We start from the raw sequence: 22,486 nt of genomic DNA on the forward strand, positions 1-22,486 counted from the left end.
AGGGAATTCCCGACCTGGCATACTCTTCATCGACCGTACACATGGGCTGCATTCTGTAAAGATATCTACATTATATGACTACATAGCATATGTAATTACTCTAAATTATAAATATAATTTATATTATGTAAATTATATATAGTTTACATAATATAAATTATATTTATATTTTAATATAAATATATTTTACTCTGCCTTATAAATATAATTTTATAAATATCATAAATAGAAAAGGAATCAAAGGCCAGTAAAGAAGTCAGACTGTGCTGTGAGTTACTGCATGTATGTCTTCTACTGAAGCAACTGACAGTGAAGGAGGGCGATATTAAATGTGATGCACAGTTAACAGAGCAAAACCTTGTAGGGAGCTGGTAAATATGGTCAGTTTCTTTCAAATTGACAGCAAAGGGCTTCCCTGGTGGTGCAGAGGTTAAGAATCTGCCTGCCAATGCAGGGGACACGGGTTCGAGCCCTGGTCTGGGAAGATCCCACATGCCGCAGAGCAACTAAGCCTGTGCGCCACAACTACTGAGCCCGCGTGCCACAACTTCTGAAGCCCATGCGCCTAGACCCTGTGCTCCGCAACAAGAGAAGCCACCACAATGAGAAGCCCGCGCACTGCAACAAAGAGTAAACCCCACTCGCCGCAATTAGAGAAACCCTGCGTGCAGCAACGAAGGCCCAATGCAGCCAAAAATAAATAAATAAATTTATTTTAAAAATAAATAAAATTGACAGAAAGGATGAGGTTTGTATTGTCGACAAGATCGGACTGGAAAGGGCTGGGAAATGTAAAGCCAGCAAACTGATTTGTTTTAAACACAATTCATGCTGTAATGCCAGGAGTACTACACATAACTACAAAATCATTCAGAAAGGTTTAACCTGCCCATTTGCCTTGATGTTGGTTTAGTCTGAAATGTTTCAATCTGAAGCAAACCCCAGCCACAGGAAGCAGTCAAGGTACTGGTTCTTTGCCCTGCAGATCTGTGCAGTGTTATGAGCATTTGGTAGGAAAAGAGTTTGGCTCAGGGCAGGATGAGGGAGGGCCAGGCGGGAAGCCTAGAAGCCTAGCAGTGGTCCCGCCTGTGGGGCCCATGAACACTTACGGGAGTTCCTGGGCAGCCCGGGTCCGATGCTGACCTGCAGCACTTTGTTGCTGGGCTTGAGGATGGCCAGGTCACCGAAGCCTTGGTGGAATTGAACTTGCCGGGAGCCCCCTGCACTCCAGGGACCCCAGTTCTCCTTTTTCAACTTGATTTCAAGCCTGCGACAAGCATATTTGTTGGAATTAACAAGTCGGGATGGAGCAGTGAGAAAGTGCGGCTCATAGACCCCAGCATGGCGTTGTGCTGCTGGGCAAACGTGCTATAAAAACAAGGCAAGCCTGGATCATCGGAACAGGCACCGGGCCCGGCGGCCAGGCATGACAGTCCGTGGGTTTCCCCGACAGAGGCAGAGCATTCGGGGTCCAGCCCCTGGGAGACACCAGTTGGTGAGGGAGGTACCCCAGTACAGGTGCTTTGTCACTCTGTCAAGTGGATACAGGAACAGAAAGAAAGGCCAATCACCAGGCCACACCCGCTGCGGTATGTCACTGTGTTTCTCTCTGATTGCCCAGGTCCGTGTTTGTGGAGGACCGAGAGATGCCAGACGCAGAGCTCACATCTTCTTTGCACAGAATGTGGCTGCTATTTAAGTTCTATTCCTCCACGCTCACCCCTACCCCAGGGAGGAAAACGACAACATTTCCCTTCCCAAATAAAAGGGAAATTTACTCACAACTGCAGAACTCCTCAGCCAGTTTTCATTTTCCACATTGCCTATATGCCTACATAATGCAATTTCATATTTTGCTTTTTTTTACCTTGTATTTTTTCATGTTGTAAGACAGAAAAATCGTAATTGCAAGTAGCCACCTATTCTATTGAGTGGCTTGGCTATATTCTTCCTTTTTTTGAGTTATTCCCTTATCACAAATTCCCAGACAAAAATAATTGCCCCCCCACCGTACTCATGGCCAAATTGTTCTTTGGAAAAGCTGTAATGAATTCATTCTGTTTCCAGTATCTGTTTCACTGTAACCACAGCAGCATGAGTTATGGAAAGGTCCCCTCCTTATGGGATTAAGGCTTTACTTTGGCCTCTTCCTTGTGAGTAGGAAGAGTGGAGGATATCCCCATTTTATAGATGGGGAAATTATGAAGGAAAAAAAAAGCCAAATAACTCACTCAGCAAACGTGAGATTAGAAGTTCAACACTCCGGCAGTGTCTGGTCCACGAGACAATGTTATTAAAGCAAATGAAGGTGAGAGCCCAGACACAAGACACCAGCCATCCACAGCCCCCAAGTCTCCAAATGCCCCAGCAACACGCTGTATTATGCATTGATCTTGGGAACTTAAGTTCCACTCCGATCACTTTCTTCTGCTTCAGCCTTACACTACTTCTGCCTGCTCTGCTAAATAAAATATTCTTTTATTGGTGATATATAAAATCTGCCTTTTCCTGGCCTCACGTTGGTGACCTTTGTTCAAAGGATAAGATACACCATCCAATGAAGTCATTATCTCACAGAAATGCAAAAGTGATGTTTTCAAAGCCTGTGGCAACCATCCAGACTGTCTTCTGCAGGCCCTAAGAGTCCACAGGGGAAGCCAAGACACCCAGGGCTCCTCAGAGGCAGCCAAGCCACTCAGACCCCATCTCCACCCCCACCCCGAAGGCCTCCCTTCCTCTCAGCCTGGACCTCAACAGAGAGATCAAGGCCCCAGATCCCAACTTACGTGTTGCTAAATTTCAGAGGTAGTTGCTTCTGGGTTTTTTCCTCATAACGCTTTGCTAAGAGGCTCAAGAACTCAGTTTTAAAGACGGATTCAAGCAAACTGTCATATTCTTGCTCATGAAGAATAAAAAGGTCATCCTGCATAGTACTGCAAAGAGATTGGAAAGACTTAATGAAAGTTGTAGTTTTGTTTATTCCATGATTTTTTCCACTCCTTTTTTTTTTTGCGGTATGCGGGCCTCTCACTGTTGTGGCCTCTCCCGTTGCGGAGCACAGGCTCTGGACGTGCAGGCTCAGCGGCCATGGCTCACGGGCCCAGCCGCTTCACGGCATGTGGGATCTTCCCGGACCGGGGCACGAACCCGCGTCCCCTGCATCGGCAGGCGGACTCTCAACCACTGCGCCACCAGGGAAGCCCCTTCACTCCTTTTTTAATCCTGTAAAATAGTACTAAATTTCTACTGTCCTTCTCTCTGTAATAACTGAAAATCTTTAAAATACAATGAAGTACAAAAATAAAGTCACTAAAATCTGCTTTTAAAAGAAGTTTATAGCCAACCATAAGAATAAGTGAAATATTCTCTCACATGACTTTTAAAATCAGGAATTTAAGGACAATTTGTCTGTGTATATATATATAAAAAAGCTTGTTTTGAAACATCCCTACATCACAACCATGCTACCTGCACTAGGATTTGTTGTGATTAAGACCGTGACAACCAGTGGTTTAATCTCTGTCACTCACGAGCATGTGTAAAAGCAGTTCAGGGCCAACATGACAGTTCTACAGTGCCTGGGAGCCAGGCGTCTACTCCTCCTCTTTACAGGTATGACCAGGAAGTTGTACAAGACATTTCTGCTCACACCCCATTGGCCAGCACTGTGTCACCTGGTTACACCTAGGTGAAGGGAGCCTGGGAAATGTAGTCTCTGGGTGGGCTGCCAGCTATTAACATGGAAAGGAGAGAATGGGTATCACAGGACAGCTCACAATCTCCACTATACCTCCTTGTTCACAAACTTTTCCAAACTTGGAATTGGAATCTTTTCTTAAAAGTGTGAGAATAATATACCTCAGAAGGTGTGGTCGCAAAGCTCCTATCATCTGCCTGTTTCTAGGCAGATGAAAAGTCTGGAATTGTCTTAATCACTTCAGTGACAGCAATTCAAAACCCCAAAAGGCACTTCTGTAAAAGTTGCTCACAACAGCTCTGCCAAGTCATTTGGAATTAAAGAAATAAAGTCCCAGCATCTAAGAAGGTCTAGACCTTCTAAGCATCTAAGAAGGTTTAGACCATCTAAAGCAGAGGTCTAAGAAGACCTCTGCTTTAGGAAGGAGGGTGTACAATGGGGAAGAGGCAGAAAAGAAGCACCACTTTTTGGTGTGTGCGGTGGAGTGAAACTCCCATTTCAGCTGCCTGACTCATGTCTGGGCATGTCTGTTTGCCTGGCTGTACTTTAGGCGGTAGAGTGATTATTCAACAGGGTTATTAAATGAGTCCAACACAGGAAACCTTGAGTAGTTTAATGTGCTCAGATGTAGTAGAAGTTTCATGATCATAAAGAAATAAAGCAAGCAGGGCAAAACATCAAGGTCAATTATCAGCATGTGTCTGGAAATGAGAAGAGGCTGTTTGGATACTTTGACTTCAACCATCAAATTCAAAAACCCCTCCCTTTGGTGACCCGAGTCAGAGAGTTAGGAAATCATCTTTACCTAGGCCAGAGTTTCAACTCATTCCCCTCTCCTCAGCCCAGGTTCCCAGATCTGAAAACGAAGCTTTTACATTTTTTTTTCCTAAAAACTCAGACTTACGTTTGGACTTCACCCCCGTCTTATTCATATGCTCAACCTGCAATTCCTTACAGACGACTGGCATAGTAGGCCTTGTTGAAAGATGCTTTCCTAGTCCCTGGTTTGGCTGACTACTGGTTCTCTATCCTCTCGCCTTTGTGGCTCACTGCTGTACTGCAGACAACACTAGAAAATCTTATTTCACTCCCTTAACCAAGATCTTCTTCACAAAAATATCAGTTACAAAACGCTGGGTAAACTTTTTTTTTTTTTAAAGCTGAAAAGGCAGTTTCAGGTAGGACAGCCCCTGCCTTTATTTCAGCCTTTTAAAACAATGTTTCCTGCTTATGAAATAGATGCTCCTTTTAGTAAACTGAAAACTACAAAGGTTAAAAAAAAAAGAAGAAAATAAACCTTATCCGGAATTCTACCACCCAGAGACACCAGCGGTACCAGTTGGGGATCCTACATTAATCTCTCTGAGGAAGTGCAGATATACATGGTGTCAGGCCTCCTGGGAGAAGCTTCACCCAACCCCAGGGGAAAGGCTCACTGCCATCTTTTGTGTCCCAGGAGTATCCCGGATAACAGTCTCTCAACACTTGTAAGCTGTGTGCCCCATGTTTACTCAGGGCCCTGCTCTTCCTTCCAGGACGGGATGGAGCTCCTTAAGGCAGGGACTGTGTCTCGTTCACCTTCAGATCCGGAGCTGAACACAAAGTAGGTGACCAGTCCAAAAACATAGAGAAATTCCAGGTTTCCAAAAGCCACAGCAAGGCAAGATTTCAGGAATGCGTCAGGTCAGCTGAACAAGAAGTGAAGCAGCCTGTTCTTCTTGCCAGAGGTTTAGGGCAATCAGGCAATGAAACAGTCTAGGCAAGCATGTCGTGCCCAGGGCAGCTGGAGCCTCTGTCTAAAGCCCCCTCTTCCAGGCTGATTTCCCCAGTATGTACAAGTACTGGAAAATCTACCGAACCAGACAGGCAGCCCCACAGCTTTTGGTCTTAGGTCTCTGGGGGTCAGCTGTCAGGATGCGGCGGATTAGAGGCTTCATCAGAGAGAACCCCACATAGGAGATTTTATAATTCCAATCTCATCACGTACAACAGGAAGGCAAAGAACATGGGCTATTGAAGTTGGTGGCCACCCTGCCGGCAAATTGAGTTTTTCAAGTAAGCGCGAGGCCAGGTCAGTATACGGTTCTTGGATAAGAAGCAGCTCTTGAAGGATCCTTCAAAAATGCATTCTGGGCCTTCTGTCAGCAGAATCCCCAAAGCCTTGGAAATCCGATGTCTCACCTGCATATCAGTGGGTCACCTCCTGATCGTCTCACCACGTCTTCAACCAAGGCAGAAATGCAGGTGTCAGTGTTTTGGTCTAACTTTTGTTTAGATAAGAATTTTCCTGGCCCTTTGAGTAACTGTAGTCTTTGTCGCTCTCTGAGCCATTGGGTCTAATCTGTTTTTTTCCTTGTAAGTTAAAAAAACATTTTTCTTAAAATTTCAATTATAATTCAACTAGATATATTACCATTTATAAAAAGGTAAAGACTTCTTGGGCTTTCCTGGTGGCACAGTGGTTGGGAGTCCACCTGCCAGTGCAGGGGACATGGGTGCAAGCCTTGGTCCAGGAAGATCCCACATGCCACGGAGCAACCGAGCCCATGAGCCTGCGCTCTAGAGCCCACAAGCCACAACTACTGAGCCCGTGCTCTGCAACAAGAGAAGCCACTGCGATGAGAAGCCCATGCACCGCAATGAAGAGTAGCCCCTGCTCTCCTCAACTACAGAAAGTCCACACGCAGCAATGAAGGCCCAATGCAGCCAAAAAAAAAAAAACCAAAAAAATCAAAAAGGTAAAGATTTCTAAAAATATGATGTCTATTTTTTATTATGAAAAACTTTTTATTATGAAAAATTTCAAATAGCTAGAAAAGCAGAATAGCAGAATGAACTTGCACATGTCAGGAGGTTTCAACAATGATCAAGCCACAGACAATCAAATCTATCTACAGTCTCATTGCCCCCACTTCCACACACCAGCTAGGTTACTTTAGAGCAGAGTATAAATATTATATTATTTTATCCTTAAACATTTCAGTCTGTATCTCTAAAAGATAAAGCTTCCTTAAATAAAAATAACCACAATACCATTATCACACATAAAGAAATGAGCAATAAATCCTTCATATCAAATAGTTATGTTCACAGTTCCCCAAATTGTCCCGTAATTTTTTTTGTATGGTTGGTTTGTTTGCATAGGGAGCTGTGAGCCAATTTGGCTTTCCCAGTAGTTGTAAGAGTTAGGGACGGGCTGAAAGATGAAGCTTGTAGGACACTTTGATAGTCTGAACTAGAAGAATCCATTAGGTGGTCATTCCAGCCAACAGTCAAGAAGTAAGCCTCCTAAAGTGTTCAAAACACGTTACAACTTTCTTCCCAAAGAGCTAGACAACTGTTAAATTTTTTCTCTATGCCAATACTGAAATACATTGAGAACACACACACACACACACACACACACACACACACACACACACACACACACACGTTCTCCTGGTACCACAATCCATTTCTACTCTGGATTCCATTTCACTACTCAATCCATTTCACACTCCACAACCCCACGTGGTTGCATTCCTAACTTGGTTTAGATTACTAGCTTAACCCAACGGCTGAAGGAAATGGGGGAACGGTATTAATCTTCGCAAGTTGGGGCTTAGTAACTATAACATGCAGATATAACAAGTTTAAATGACACAGCCTCTTTTTTTCCGCTAGATCCAGAACAAATTTCAGGCTAAGTACCTCATTTTATTACATCCTCTAACAAGGAAAGGCCACAAGGAAGCAAATGTCCAGAATACTAAAGAGAAATGCAGAAATACTGAAGAAATAATAGTATTTCTCTTTAGAAATACTAAAGAAGCAGAAAAAGAATCTGATTTTACTATGAGACAGTGTATCCCCAGAGGCTAAGAGAGGAGGAAAAAAAAAAAAAGACAGAAGGAACAAACTTGAGCGTGAATATCCCAAACCTTGATAAGCCTCAAAGACTTGATCAATAAGATATTAAGTGTCAAAGTGCTTGATACAAATGTAGGCATATGATGATCAAGCACTCCTTGATGGTACGAAGGCTGCAGACAGACGTGGGCAATAATAATAGAAAGAACAACGATCATTCTCAGAGTAATCAGCACATGTGCCCCAAAGCTGTGACCCCTGGGCTTATAGCCACGGCTACTGCCAAGTGTGCACAGCACGTTTCAGCTCACCCAGCTTAGCCCAGGTATAGCTGGTCCCCATGCAAGAAAAAAAGAGAAGCTTCCAGTTGGGTTCCTTGGACCAGCAAAGGCAGCCTCAGGGCCCAGCTAGCCAGGAGACTGTGGCCAGCAGGTCGTGGCCCACGAGCTGAATTCTCAGAAAGACCTTTGAGGAAAACCCGACAGCGCCTAGAGCGTTTCCGTGAAATCCATGGCACTGAGACCCACCTGAGGTGGGGCTGCAAAAGGCTGCTGATGGACTCATCTGCTTAGTTCTACCACATCCTGAACTGAAGGGTTTTAAACTCTTAACCTCACTGCACTGCCTGGCCCTTTATCAGGAAAATTGGGAACAGATAGAATCAGAAACCACAGCGACACAGGCAAGAATGGACACAACTTAAAATCTGCTTTGGATTATCACACTGGAGCCAGGATTTCTAGCCTGGTAAATCAGATGCCTGAGCACACAAAACCCCTGGCTTTTTCCTAAGAGCAGCAGTTCTGTCTTCTGTGTGGAATAAGAGTTCCAAATTCCAGGAAGACATGTTCGCAAGTAACCAGAACGTCTCTGCTTTGAATGCAATGGCAGCCCGGAGCTTGCCCTGAGAGAGGCAGTGGTATCCTCAGGAGGGCCAGGGACGTGACTCAAGGAGGAAGCTACTGGGCTCAAAGGGGCCTTTCTTCCTCTTTTCTTAGCCTTCTGTGGACGGAGAGGATTTCCTCTCATCAGAGGGAACTTAGTCTGGGAGTTATTAGCAGGGGACTTAGGGACGTCTCAGCATGCATAGAAGCCCCTCTGCCAAAAGAAAGCCACAGTGCTGACAGGAAGAGCAAGGACCCCTACCTGTGAACCTGGAGTTGAAGGGAGCATTTGGCAATGACTCCAGGGCTATAGATTATGGAGACCAATTTGTACCCCCCACCCCGGGTATTAATAGGCATAAAGGGCTCCAAGGAGTCCAAAGAAACTTCCCACCTAGGACAGTCAGAGGTCACAGCAAACTAAAAAGCAGTACTGATGACCTAATGTCCACCTGTGCTTGGGCCTTTCCTGGTGAAACGGGTTAGGTCTTCAACAGGGGCGAGGTGGGCTTGGGGGCAGGGCTCGGAACATTGGCCCTACTTCAATAACAGCAATGGTGCTGGTTGTTTCCCGTACTACATTTATTTCTCAAGTTTTATGGGAACAAAGGATCTGGGTATCCCTTGATCAGAGGAGCAGATCAGAAGGCAAATTTTTCTGGTCATCTTGGGACTCCCTGAGAGCCATGAAGATGAGCTCTTCTTTGGGAAGAAGAGGAAACTGGGTTCGCTTCATCATGATTTTTACAACTGGGGAGACTGACTGGGCCTTTCTCCAGGCTGTGTTTGGAACAGCGGTTGGTGATGTTGAGGAGAGACAGGGCTCCCCTGTCCCCAGCCCTGGCCACTCACCTGAGGGACACAGACAAGATCCTCTCCATCTCGATTCTTCGCTTCAGCACCTCCTTCACAAGGCCCTTGTCTGGACCCTGCTTGACCTTTTCTCGTCCAATTAAGTACAAGCATTTTGGAGTAAGAAGCAAGTCTCGCTTTACGCTCTGTAAGGAGAGGTGTTTGAAAAAGTGTCAGAGTGACAACAGTCCACACAAAGGGCATCTGTGACCAGGTGAAGGGACGCTGCTTTAGGTAGTGAACCTTCACTACCATCGGATGGCCATTCCATTTATCATCTAAGTCCCTCGAGAGCAAAAGGGGACACTGTTCATGATTCTTAGGTTGACATATGTAAAATTGCTGATACTTGACTCTCTTTGACTTACAAAAATGGCAGACCATCAGGTAACACCTAAGGTATCAGGGCAAACCAACACATAGGACGACCCTACCAATGATCTGCTACGGAATGTTTCTCTCTCAGGGATCCGTGCATATATAAATTTTGTGAGCCCATGAAATTTTTACTTTTTCAAATGGATAAATTTTCATTTCAATGCCAATCCTTAAAAATCTAATATAAACATACTGCATTATACTCAAACACTACTTAGAGACTTAAGCACGCGTGTTTGCATTCAAATCGGCCCCCAGAGCAGCTGGTAACCGTACTCGGGTCGTAAGGAATGATTTGGTTTTGGCAAAACAACACCATCCTTCTTGTGAAATTAATATTGTTATTTATTTTTTTTCCTGACCAAAAAAACAAACAAGAACCAACACACATAAAAAGCTCTTAATGGGCCCATAAGCTATTGTGGCTTCATATTTCACTATTAGGGTCAAGATTTTATCAGGCAAAAGAAAATGTCTGTGGAAAGAGGTAAAAAAAAAAAAAAAATCAGCTGGCCCCCAGTGGCTCTGTGAAAGCCCTGCATAGTCATTTGCTCAGGGAAAATGGGTAAGAACACTTCACTTTATATTCTGAATCTTTTGATCCAATGAGTCTACTCCTATCAATTTATTCTAAAAGCATCAGAAGACAAATGCACAAAGACATGTGAAAGGATGCTCACTGCATCCTTTTATTTACCATGGTTTAAAAAAAAAAAAAAAAGCCCACTGAGAACAGATTAATGAGAAACTGGTTAAAAATATAGTGAAGTGGGCTTCCCTGGTGGCACAGTGGTTGAGAGTCCGCCTGCTGATGCAGGGGACACGGGTTCGTGCCCCGGTCCGGGAAGATCCCACATGCCGCGGAGCGGCTGGGCCCGTGAGCCACAGCTGCTGAGCCTGCGCGTCTGGAGCCTGTGCTCCGCAACGGGAGAGGCCACAACAGTGAGAGGCCCGCGTACAACAACAAAAAATAGTGAAGCAACTGTTGGATGGGATACCATGCAGCTTAACAAAATGATTTATATTGACACATCTATTAATATGGAAAGTTCTCCGTGGCATATTTTAAGAGCAAAACAACCTAGGACATAAACCAGCATGTAAGGTAGATCTCATTTTTGTAAAACTAAATATACAAATGTATGCCTGCAAAAAAAGTTCTAACAGATACACACAAAATGTTAACAGTGATTGTTTCTGGGTACAGGTGGCTACTTTTCTTTTGGCTTATCTGCATTTTCTAAATTTGTCTACGATGAGCATGTTCTGTTTTGGTAATGAGAAAAGCAAAATTGCGAGTTATTTTTAAAACTAAGGAATCTGTTTGGTGACTCTCAGAGGTGGGCAGTCAGCGTGTACCTTGAACCTCCTGTCATACTTGGTCACCGTGTCTGCAAAATCAATCTTCTCTCTCTTGCCCACAAACTGCTGGAGTTCCGGGTGCTCTTCCATCCCTATGTAGTCCCCGATGAAGTTCCTGTTAATACTGTTTCTCCTCCTCTCCTTCTTGTTCAACAGGAGGTCAGAGGCTGCAATTCCCAAAAGGGCAGAGAAGGGGGAAGGATCAGCCCCCGAGAAGGAGGAAAATGCTCAGTGTGGAAAGACACAGAGACACTCGAAATGAATGCAAGGTTTTAACACACGACATTACATGCAAAGTAAAATGAACTTGTAATTCGTCTAAGTTCAAAAGTATTCTTAGATTTGGTAAATTCATGAAACAAAATGACTACAATACCCTCTTCTCTCATTTGGACATATTTCTTCCGGGCCACAAATTTCCTCCATGATTTCTGTATCACTCGAGCATACCCATCGTACTTTCGCTCTCTCATTTCTTCTAGAAGAAAGAGCTGTGAATATAGAGAAGACCGATGTGAGCCAATTCACAGGACCTGAACATCACTTTTTTGGGTATTTCAGGGACACTCCGTTTAGCCGAGGCCATAATGGAAGGAACTTCTCAGACTCATAAACAAAGGTGAAAAAATGTGTTTATGATCACTATAGCTTTTATACATACATAGTCTTTTAATATAATATATATTATAATACTATAATATATTCTTTTAACAAAAAACATAGTGGAAAATAGCTGGATCTGCGTGTATTCACTTGGACCTTAATGACGGTGTCTGCCCTGCCTTGTTCATAACCTCTGTGAGAATCAAATGAGTGATTCAGCACTTATCTACTTATTTCCCACCTCGATCCAAAGAGGATATTAAGTGGCTTCATCAAATGAGCTCGTGGAGGCAGTTGTCTAGTGCTGCCTATAGCCTCTTATTAGAATTTTCCAGCTTTTGCAAGAGCAGAGGCTGTGCTGCAGTGGAAAGAGGGCTGCCCTCCTCTTGGGTCCACGGAAGTATAGACTTCCTGCCTCACAGAAATCTCCAAGGAGTCACTGGGGCAGGGATAATAACCAGTGACTGGAGCTGGACTTAAGATGTGTTAGCTAGGACTTAGATTCACCGAGAGGGGCTGGAGACTGTTTTAGTTAAGGGCTCATATCAGACACCGGCAGGTGTTGAGACTCAGGCCACCTTAACGATGAATACTGATTTCTGCACCCCACTCAACAAAGCCCTGGAATAATGAAGATGACAGCAAGCAGCTGTAATGAACCGAGTGCCCACTACAGGTCAGGAATCATTCTAGATGCTTTACACACATTCTTTCATTCAACCACTCCACAACTACATGAACCACATATTTGTGTTATCTCCATTTTACAGATGAGAACACTGGAACTAAGATTGGGTGGGGCTGGAAAGTGAACCGAGGTCTTTGGACGTACAAGTCTTTCTCTGTAAATCTGCATCTAATCAACTCGTAAAATGGTGGGAAACTCTCATTCACCTAGAAAGTGGTTTACATGACTCTCTAGGAACAAAAATAAAACGGACCAATAAAAACCCAAAGTAATGATGATGAATGTCATTGTTAAAATGTTCCAGAAGTAAACAAGTGATTTGGTTTGAAGGCAGCTGGGCTTGATTTGTTGTCTCTTGTTTGTCTGCGTCTGTACCCTGGAGACACATCGATCTCCCCCTGACACTCAGCTTCTCCTTCTCACATCCCCAGCTGTGTCAAAACCACATCTCAAACTCAAAATACCAAGAGAGGGGCACTTCATTCCACAGCCATCAGTGCCATATACAATATGCACAAGGAACATAGTTCCAAAACAAAAGACTTTTAACAACTGGACAGAATGTTTAAAATCTGAGCCCCGCGGTCGCGGTCGGTCGCCTGGAAGATTATCTGCTGGTGTTTCTTATCTTGTGTGTTGGATTGCTGGGTAAGTCTTGTTTTCTTCTTCTTTCCCAGAACTATTTTGGGAGTGTCATAGAAAATACACTTGTGACTCAGAAAGGATGAAGACGCAACCAGTTCCCAGCTTCCTATAGACTAGTTCAAAGATTATCTGGTTTTTAGGTTCTTTCCGAAAGCCATACGGGTTAGAAATCAGGGAGGTTCAAGAAGAGAAAGAGAGAGAGGGAGAGACAGAGAGGAAAAAAAAAAGCAAAAATCATGGACACATGTAACAAATAAACTAAACCAAACCAAACCCTCTGGTGCCTGATGTCTAATGTGGGTTCTTAAAAGCAAATGGGTTACTTTGTAAATTCAGCACATTTACTATAAAAATCAAGGCGAGATCACAGGGTAGATTTTTTTTTTGCGGTACGCGGGCCTCTCACTGTTGTGGCCTCTCCCATCGCGGAGCACAGGCTCTGGACGCACAGGCTCAGCGGCCATGGCTCACGGGCCCAGCCGCTCCGCGGCATGTGGGATCTTCTCGGACCGGGGAACGAACCCGTGCCCCCTTGCATCGGCAGGCAGACTCTCAACCACTGCGCCACCAGGGAAGCCCCACAGGGTAGATTTTTAAAAACCATTTTTCTTTTTTTGGCCTCACCATGCGGCAGGCAGGATCTCAGTTCCCCAACCAGGGATCGAACCCGTGCCCCCTGCAGTGGAAGTGTGGAGTCTTCACCATTGGACCGCCAGGGAAGTCCCTAAAAACCAATTTTTGTAAAAGTATTTGCAATGTCAGGGCTAGATGTGGATGGATGAGTGATGGCGGTGGGGAGAGAGTAGTGATGATGGGATTTGTGTGCGTGTGTAAAAAGATGGGGGAGAGGACAGGCAAGTGATGGTAAAAAGCAATTGGGAGGAAGACACGGAGAAGAAAAACCAAAAATAAATCTTGATTTCTGAAGTAAAATCTCAAAGCTCAACTGAATCAGAAAAAAAAGTGTGAAAAATATTGAGGCTGTTTTTGTGAAAATTTAGCAAGTCAAAAAAGTAATAGTGGGTATAAAACAACAGAAGAGTTCTCCATTGTACCAGTAAATCACTCCATCCTGTTTTAGAAAGAACAGGAACTGTTCTGTGGGTTGCTTAATGGTGTATGACACAACATTTTCATTTTATAATTGGAAATGAAATTACTGTGAAGCTACAAATAACTCAGAGTGGAAAATGCTACCACAAACTTTTCATAAATGGGTTCTATCGACGTGTGCCACTTATTTATTTAACAACCTTTCCGGTTCATAAAGCCATTCAGTCACAACCATTAGCATGTCTGATCTAGGGCTGATCCTGTGAGGCAGGCAGAACAGCAGCCACGGGGCCCGTTGTAAAGGAGAAAACTCACTGCGAGACCAGAATTTGCCTAGAGTCAAGTGTTTCCATTATGACCAACACTGCAAGTTCTCATGGTATTTCCCCTTGATATGGTGACTAATTTTGCCAAATTCACCAAAGACTCCTGAAATGGAGTCTTGTGATTATTACAGGAACCTCAAGAAATGCTGATGCCCAGCCCCGGTTAGTTCCAGCAGTTTCTCCAACTTAAAAAGGAGTATCTGGGCTTCCCTGGTGGCACAGTGGTTGAGAGTCCGCCTGCCGATGCAGGGGACACGGGTTCGTGTCCCGGTCCAGGAGGATCCCACATGCCGCGGAGCGGCTGGGCCCGTGAGCCATGGCCGCTGAGCCTGCGCTCCGCAACGGCAGAGGCCGCAGCAGTGAGAGGCCCGCATACCGCAAAAAAAAAAAATTAAAAAAAATTAAAAAAAAGCATCTTGGTTAGTTGCTAATAAAACTCTTTAAAAAAAAAAGGAGTATCTTTGGGATTTCCCTGGTGGTCCACTGGTGAGGACTCCATGCTTCCACCGCGGGGGGCACGGGTTTCACCCCTGGTCGGGGAACTAATAACCTGCATGCCACCCAATGCAGCCAAAAAAAAAAAAAAAGTGTCTTCATTCCACAGCCCCAGAGCTATGGGGCAGAAGAACTGAGGGGCTGGGTTGGGTTCCTGTTCAAACTGAGAACTTCCTGTGGACGGACATTCATCAGGCTCAGAGTGACCACACCCTCATCAGGAAGATTAAGAAGTTCCACTAAATTAATCTGTGGAGGTCTGATAAGTTTGCAAATTGTTAAACCTGTATGTTTGAATTCCTTACTGGTAAATATCCCTGTCCTTTAAGCCCAGAGATTTCTCCTTCTACATACTAGTCCCCTGAAAGTCCTTTCCGGGCTTCCTCATGGTCTTCAAGATACAGTTCTGGGAATTGTCCCTCCCAGGCTCTTCCCCCTTTAAGGAGGAAGCCTGGGCCTGTGTGACACAACCTGCTTGGTGTCACCCGGGTGAGGACGTAGGTTCACCCAAGCCTCCTTTGTGGGCAAAGAAGTACCTATTAGCTTAGGCACTACTGGACACTAAAAATAACTACTGGGCTCTTCCTATGAGCCGCTTTCCTCATGAGGCTCTGACTGCACAAAAGCACACAAAACACTCCCTGACCTTAAGGTGATGATGTCTAGAGTGGGAGAGAGACTTTAAGTAAGAAAAGAAAACAGTTTCGTATCCATGCTGAGGGCTCTGGGGTGTGGAGAATGGCCTATGCTTAGACTGGGAGCAGTGGAAAGCCTTCTCTGAAGAGCCCACATTTAAGGCAAGAACAGCAGGATGAGGAAAAGAAGTCAGCCACGCCACGGGGAGGGGGCCGACAGGGGCTGCGGGGAGAGGGGTGGCCCTGAGGAAACTCACAGACTCGGGGGCTTTGACGAACACTTTGCTCTTCCCGAGCTGGAACTGGTCACTGTCCATGTTGACGGACTGCAGCAAGTGGAGGACACCTTGTTTCTCGTCCCCTCTCCACGAAGGCCAGGTGGCTTTGGTCAGAATGGCGTACCTGTAAGGACAATGGGGAGAGGAAGATCAGGCTCAGCCTGGACCACCCCCCAAAGGCACTCGGTGCTGCTAGGGTCCTGGCCATCCCCTCATCTCCCTTCCAGGGCTCAGGGATGGACCTCGACAACTGCAAAAATCCACTGGGTCCGGACTGCCCATTTCAGAGCTGCCTCCTAACTCCTTCCTTATCTGACCATTTCCATGCTAAGGCCCTGGAGGAAATCTGCTTTTCCTTTCTACCACTGTCTAAAAATAGCATTCCTGAAGGTCACCAATGACACTCTTCCAGCAAAATCAAATGGTCTTTTCTTGATACCAATTTCCCCTGATTTCTCAGGAGTACTTAACAGTCAATGTGAAGAGTTTTACAAAGCTCCGCATAAGCAGCTGTTATGATTACGATGGATCAACTTTCATCTTTGGAGTTCTCCGCATCTTGAGTCAGGAAGCCCTGGTGATCTGGTCCTTGGCTATTCTCCAATCTCGTCTCCCTACTGTCCTCCGGCTCACCACGTTCCTGGGAGGATGGCCTCTTCTTCATGCACATTCAACACTTTCCCTCCTCAGAGCCTTCACCCATGCTGTTCCCTCTACCAGGTGTGCTGTTCTCCAAACTTCTCAGGTGGCTGGCTCCCACTCAGGGGGTGCTCCCCTTCAGTGACACTTCAAGAGAGGCCTTTGGGGTAGACCCAGGCGAAAATTGTCCCTCTGCTATTCTCTCTCATAGAAAATAATATTTTTCCTTAAGAGCATGTATCATAATTCATAACGATAGTCATGTTTGCACCTATTTGGTTAATTCATGCCACCCCCATGGGGACAAGAGCTCCGTAAATGGGTGCTCACCCTGCACATCTGGCACCTTACACAATGCCAGGAACACGGCAGTAAGAACTAACATGAAGGGCTCCAACACTATAGGGTGCGTTCTGCATCAGGTGCTGTTCTTGGTGCGTTAGATCCTTGATCTCATTTTATTCCTACAGCAACCTCATCCAGTTGGTCTTTCCATTTTGCAAAGCAGGAAACACAGGCAACTAGAGACCCACTCAAGGCTACTTAGCTAGTAGGTGTCATAGCTGGGATTTGAAACCCAAGCTGTTTCTTTCATGACGGCACTACATACAAGGCATGGATTGGTATACAGGGAAATATTCCCTTTAAAGATGATACAGTCTACTACCCATGTCTATGTTAGAAACATCATAATTATGTACGAAGCTAATCTAATAGAGGAGACAGAAGCACATTACAAAATGTCAAATACAGAAGGTACCAAAGACTTGAGGTGGAAGGAAGGGAAAGAAGGATGGAGGGAGGGAGGGAGGAAGAAGGGGAAATCAGAGAGTGTGGGTGAGAAATTGGAGGGCGTGGCCTACGGGCAGGCACATCTAGAACATAGGCAATGAATGGGCCCCAGGCCTCTGAAGAAGCCAGTGTCCTCCTCTGTTCCCAGAAGCTACTAAGAGGATTAGACTGATTTATGGCATCCAAGGGAGAAGGCAGTCGTGACAAGAAGAGTGGCTCTGCCTTCAGGGTCCAGGGCTCCCTAAGAGGACAGAGTCAGTGCTCATCACACCCTTAGGTCTAGCTGGCTGGGACTAAGGTGATTCTAGGGACCCTCTCTGGTCCTCCTAAATATCCACATCTTGCCTGATAATACAAATTTCCTGGAGAAGCAAATCCTCTTATTCACTAGTTAGCGATAAAAAGCTTAGAAATGAAAATGCCTGGCTGAAGCCCAACATTAGCAGGAATACATTTCACATGTGGCATAATGAAGTCAGTTATACAAATTGAGTCACATAAAAATGACTGATAGCAGGGTTGCCATTGGGGGGGATGTGGTGAAGAGGTAGGAATGTACTGGCAATATAAATGGATGAGGGAGAAAGTTCATGCAGGGTATGGGTGAGAAAGAAAAGACCAGACTCCCAAGGCGACAAGTTTCTAAGAGTACGAGTTTGCCTGGCTTGATCTAATCAAATCAAAATTATAAACCAAAAGTAACCTTATTGTGCAACCACAAATAGGTAGCTCTTTGCAATTCACATTTTCCCTCCTATTAAAATAATGCTGTATTTCTCAATTGGGTTTTTTTTTTTCTTTTTTTAATAGTAAGGAACTTGTTTTTTTTTTTTTTTTTTTTTTGCGGTACGCGGGCCTCTCACTGCTGTGGCCTCTCCCGTTGCGGAGCACAGGCTCCGGACGTGCAGGCTCAGCGGCCATGGCTCACGGGCCCAGCCACTCCGCGGCACGTGGGATCCTCCCGGACCGGGGCACTAACCCGTGCCCCCTGCATCGGCAGGCGGATTCCCAACCACTGTGCCACCAGGGAAGCCCAAGGAACTTGTTTTGAAGAGACTTTTTCTTCTTCCTTTTCCTGACAAGGCCGCTGAGAGTTTGGGTCTGGGTAAGACATGGGAATTGCCTGGCATTTCCAGAGCCCTTTGACAATGGACCTCTTGTGGTGGTCCCCTTGGCTTTCAGGAAGCTTGATGGTATCCTCCTTACTTCCTTTTGTACTTCACTGGAGAGACCAGGGCATAATTCTAGTACAATGTTCTTGCACTATATAAGTACACCCAGTTCACTCGTCTTTCTCCAGGATATACTGGTGGGAACGGGTTGCACGAGGCAATGGTGCACTGCCTAATAGGTTGCCTGTGATAATTCTGGAGAGATGGGGATAATAGCTTATACTCCCCTTCATCAAGTACTTTCAGTTTAAGACCAAAATTTCATCTCAAGACCTTTGCACTGGCTGTTCTCTCTGCCTAGAACTCCCTTTCCTGCCCCTAGTCTGGAAGGCTCCTTGTAAGCCCTCTTACAGATGACCAATCCAATGGTTCCTTCTCAGACAAAATGCAGCCCAGCAGACCTCTAGCTGCTGGCACTTGGATTTAAGGATGTTTCTGACCCCCAAGGACACTAAAATCCTGGCAGCCAGCAGGACACTCGCTACACTCCATACCTGAGATAATAAAGGTATAAGATGTTTTAATTACTCACAGGGGATCACAGGATGAGACAGTGACTGGTAGATTCTGGACAAATCCTGTTACAACCCCAGACTCATACACCTTATGGAAAACAGCACTGTCTCTGGAAAAATATTCCTTGCCCATTGACAGATATATGGCCTTGTAGCCATTTTTGAGTGGGAGACTAAACGTGTACTTTTTATCGAAAAACAAATTTTCCTTCCAAACTTCATTTTTATTATCCTCCCACAGTACTCTCAAATCAAAAGAAATAAGAAAACATCAAAAGAGCCTTCTTTTTATAAGACAGGGCTGCCTGTTTGTCTCTTCTGAAAGGAAAAGCCCACAGCAGGAGAGCTAAGAAGGGAGGCATGGAAGGACAAAATCATTTCAGTGAAAGTCTCTCAACACAAAGGGCATAACAGATATGCAATAAATGCTTACTCTGTGTAAGGCACAGAAGAAAGTACCACCCGTGGAGCCATGCAGCTAGCCTGGCACTTGAGAGAGGTCCATATATTATAACCAGGTCATTTCACAGCTCATTTAAGGAGCTGCAGCAAACAAGTAACACAGCCCGCTCAGGGCACCCTGACATTCCTGCCGGGAGAGGAAAGCGTGGACTTCCCGCTCCCCCCAGTGCGGTAAAGCTCACAGCAATGCTTACGGAAGTCAGGTTTGTCGGTTTGTTTTTAAATAATATGGAAGGAAGGAGGTCTTTCAGAACTGGTTTCTCAAAAACAAACAACCACCAAACAAGGTCAGATTAAAAAAAAAAATCTTATGAGTTTTCAATAGTAATGCCAATTAGAGAGAATCTGCAAATATCACATAGTTTTTAAGTACAGAAAAAATACTGAAGGAGGATAAAACTATAAACATTTTGGACTTGTTGAGGGCAGGCCTTTCTAAATTAGGGCAAGATGGAGGAAATACTTTTCTTTCACTATTTTCTGAATTTAATTTTTTTCCCTCTTAATTAAATAGGGGTATTTTCAAAGAAACGTAGTTTTACAAAAATTTTAATGATTATCTAAGCCATGGTTCTCAACTAGCTTTGCCCCCCAGGGGACATTAGGCAATGTCTGGATACAGTTTTGGGTGTCACAACTTGGGGAAGATGGGGATGGGGGTGGGATAGGGGGTTGGCACTACTGGCATCTAGCAGGTAGAGGCCAAGGAGGTTGCTAAACATCCTGCACTGTACAGGACGGCTGTCACGATGAGGACTCATCCAGCCCAAAAGATCAATAGGTGAGGTTGAGAAATCCTGTTCTAAACTAGTGTCACCCATCTGCTTAAAGAAGAGCACAGTCTTTGATAATTAACATTTCAGTTGTTTGTCGGCAAATGGATGCGAGCGTTCCAAATTTACTTTCTCACTTTCCTAAAGACATCTTTTCGTATTGCTCTGCTTTACACTAGAGGTGTAGTGGGCCCTTTAATTCAGAGAGCTGTGTCAGTGAATTTGATTCCTAGTCTAATCAGCCTCCAAAATTATCAGCAATCTTGAATGTGTGGGGACAGAATCAATGAAGCTTTGTTGTATGGAATGATCCACACTTTTGCTAAGCCTCTTCTGACCTTCCACAAATGATGACCCACAATGATGAGCAGTAGGTCAGTCATCCCAATCGCATGGCAGAAAAAACAACATCCCCAAAGGGAAAGCTACTTTATTAGAAGTACTGGATTTCAAAGACAGCAATTAAGCTCTTCTCCATCCTACGACCTCTTCGTTACATACAATGTGAAGTAAATAAAAATTTCTTACATCCTGCTCCTGTACCATATACCAGGAAGACATAATTATTTTCTGATTAAAATACTAAATATGGCTTCCTTCTTTCATAAAGGAAATTAAATAGATGTAGAAAATCAGTGGAACTTCACTAACTTAGAGTCATTAGAGAAGTTCGAATCCTAATATTTTAAGGACATTAAATTTTATCCTTTTTAAAAACAATGCAAAATAAGAACAATTTAGTACAGATCCCGCCAAATGCACTTTAATGGAAATATTAAAATCAGTTTAACTTTATATTTGGACTGTACAAAAAATCTGAGGTTAAATACGTTAAGCTTGTAAATATCTTCCTAAAATTGTCTTCATACTATTAATTGGCTCAGTCCGTCCCCATGTCGCAATTACCATGAACTTCTGAGCTGATCTGTCACTCTAAACAGACAGAATACTTGTGGCTACTGATTTACTTACAATAAATAATGCTAAAAAGAACTGTATTATAACTTAACACTAAAAAGACAAATAATTTAAAAATGATCAAAGGGGATGTAAAATGGTACAGCCACTCTGTAAAACAATCTAGCAGTCCATCAAAAAGGTTAAGCACAGTTACCATTTGACCCAGCAATTCCATTTTTAGTTATGTCCCGAAGAGAAATCAGAACAAATGTCCACATAAAAACACGTACGGGAACACTGGTAGCAGCATTATTCGTCATTCAAAACAGCCAAAATGTGATGTCCATCAACTGATGGATGAATTAAGAAGAACGTGGTATATTGGAACACTGGCGCAAGGGAAAATTATTTGGCAATGAGTAGGAATGAAGTGCAGGTATATGCTACAGGATGATCCTTGAAAACATTATGTGAAGTAAAAGAAGCCAGAAACAAAAGACACATATTACATGATTCTATTTATAAGTAATGCTCAGAATAGGCGGAGAAGGAAGTGTCTGCTTAGGGCCAGGGGTGAGGGCCGAATAGGGGGCTGATGACTCGGGAAGTGAGATTTTTCTTTTTGAAAATGTTCTGAAATTAAATGTGGTGATGGATGCACAACTCTGTAAATATATTCAAAGCCAATGAATTGTATGATATGTGAATTATATCTCAATAAACTTGTTTAAAACAAAGAAAGAGTCCAGAGTCACCAGTTCATTACCTCTGTAGGAATTTTTGGAAGACGCGCCGATAGGCATACCCAGCTCTCCTCACTCGAATGTTCTCTTTTAGGCCCAGATATTCTACTTGATGCTTTACCCTATAAAGGAGAGAATGGAGCCAGGACATTAGTGGATAATCTTTTCACTCTGTTCTCCCACCCACCATTCCCCCCAAACTCCCAATTCCACACTGCAGAGAAGCATATAAAAAAAGATTCTAATTTATAGTGTTCAGAGTCTGAGCTGGCCCTCAGGTTATGTAATATTAATACATTTCTGGTTAACTGAAAGGGTAGAAATCTGATTCAGGAAAATAATTTTCCTTTCTCCCATCCTCCAAATCCCAAACTCACCACCAGCCTTTTCTCTACTAAGGAAAATATACATGAGGTTGCCAGTTAGAGATATCTGCTCATTTTAAGATTTTTCACAAATACTGGCTTCACCCCAAGCTTTGAGGCAGGGAACGCATCACCCATTGATTCCTTTCCCGTGAATCACATGGAAAACAATGTGCCTCATGTGAAAACACTGTTTCATTCATTGTAACTTCCATCACTAGGAAACCTTGTTACACAAATTTTTGTCAACAAGACAACTAGTTCAACATATTCTGTTATGTTTAAAATGTCATGCTTGGGACTTCCCTTGTGGTGCAGTGGTTAAGAATCTGCCTGCCAATGCAGGGGACACGGGTTCAAGCCCTGGTCCAGGAGGATCC

At 44.2% G+C, this 22,486-nt stretch overlaps 1 protein-coding gene across 1 annotated transcript in view; it reads right to left on the bottom strand.

The window, feature by feature from the left end:
- MYO1E (myosin IE) overlaps positions 1 to 22,486 on the bottom strand; it is a 148,985-nt gene that overhangs the window by 21,138 nt on the left and 105,361 nt on the right. The window contains exons 22-28 of the mRNA XM_065871735.1: positions 21,765 to 21,863; positions 15,725 to 15,869; positions 11,399 to 11,513; positions 11,020 to 11,189; positions 9,283 to 9,428; positions 2,787 to 2,933; positions 1,110 to 1,267 (exon numbers count right to left, since the gene is read on the bottom strand). Coding sequence (XP_065727807.1) covers positions 1,110 to 1,267; positions 2,787 to 2,933; positions 9,283 to 9,428; positions 11,020 to 11,189; positions 11,399 to 11,513; positions 15,725 to 15,869; positions 21,765 to 21,863 — 980 coding nt within the window. The remainder of the gene's footprint in view (positions 1 to 1,109; positions 1,268 to 2,786; positions 2,934 to 9,282; positions 9,429 to 11,019; positions 11,190 to 11,398; positions 11,514 to 15,724; positions 15,870 to 21,764; positions 21,864 to 22,486) is intronic.

This window comes from Phocoena phocoena, chromosome 2 (genome assembly GCF_963924675.1).
Source record: "Phocoena phocoena chromosome 2, mPhoPho1.1, whole genome shotgun sequence".
Lineage (NCBI taxonomy): Eukaryota > Metazoa > Chordata > Mammalia > Artiodactyla > Phocoenidae > Phocoena > Phocoena phocoena.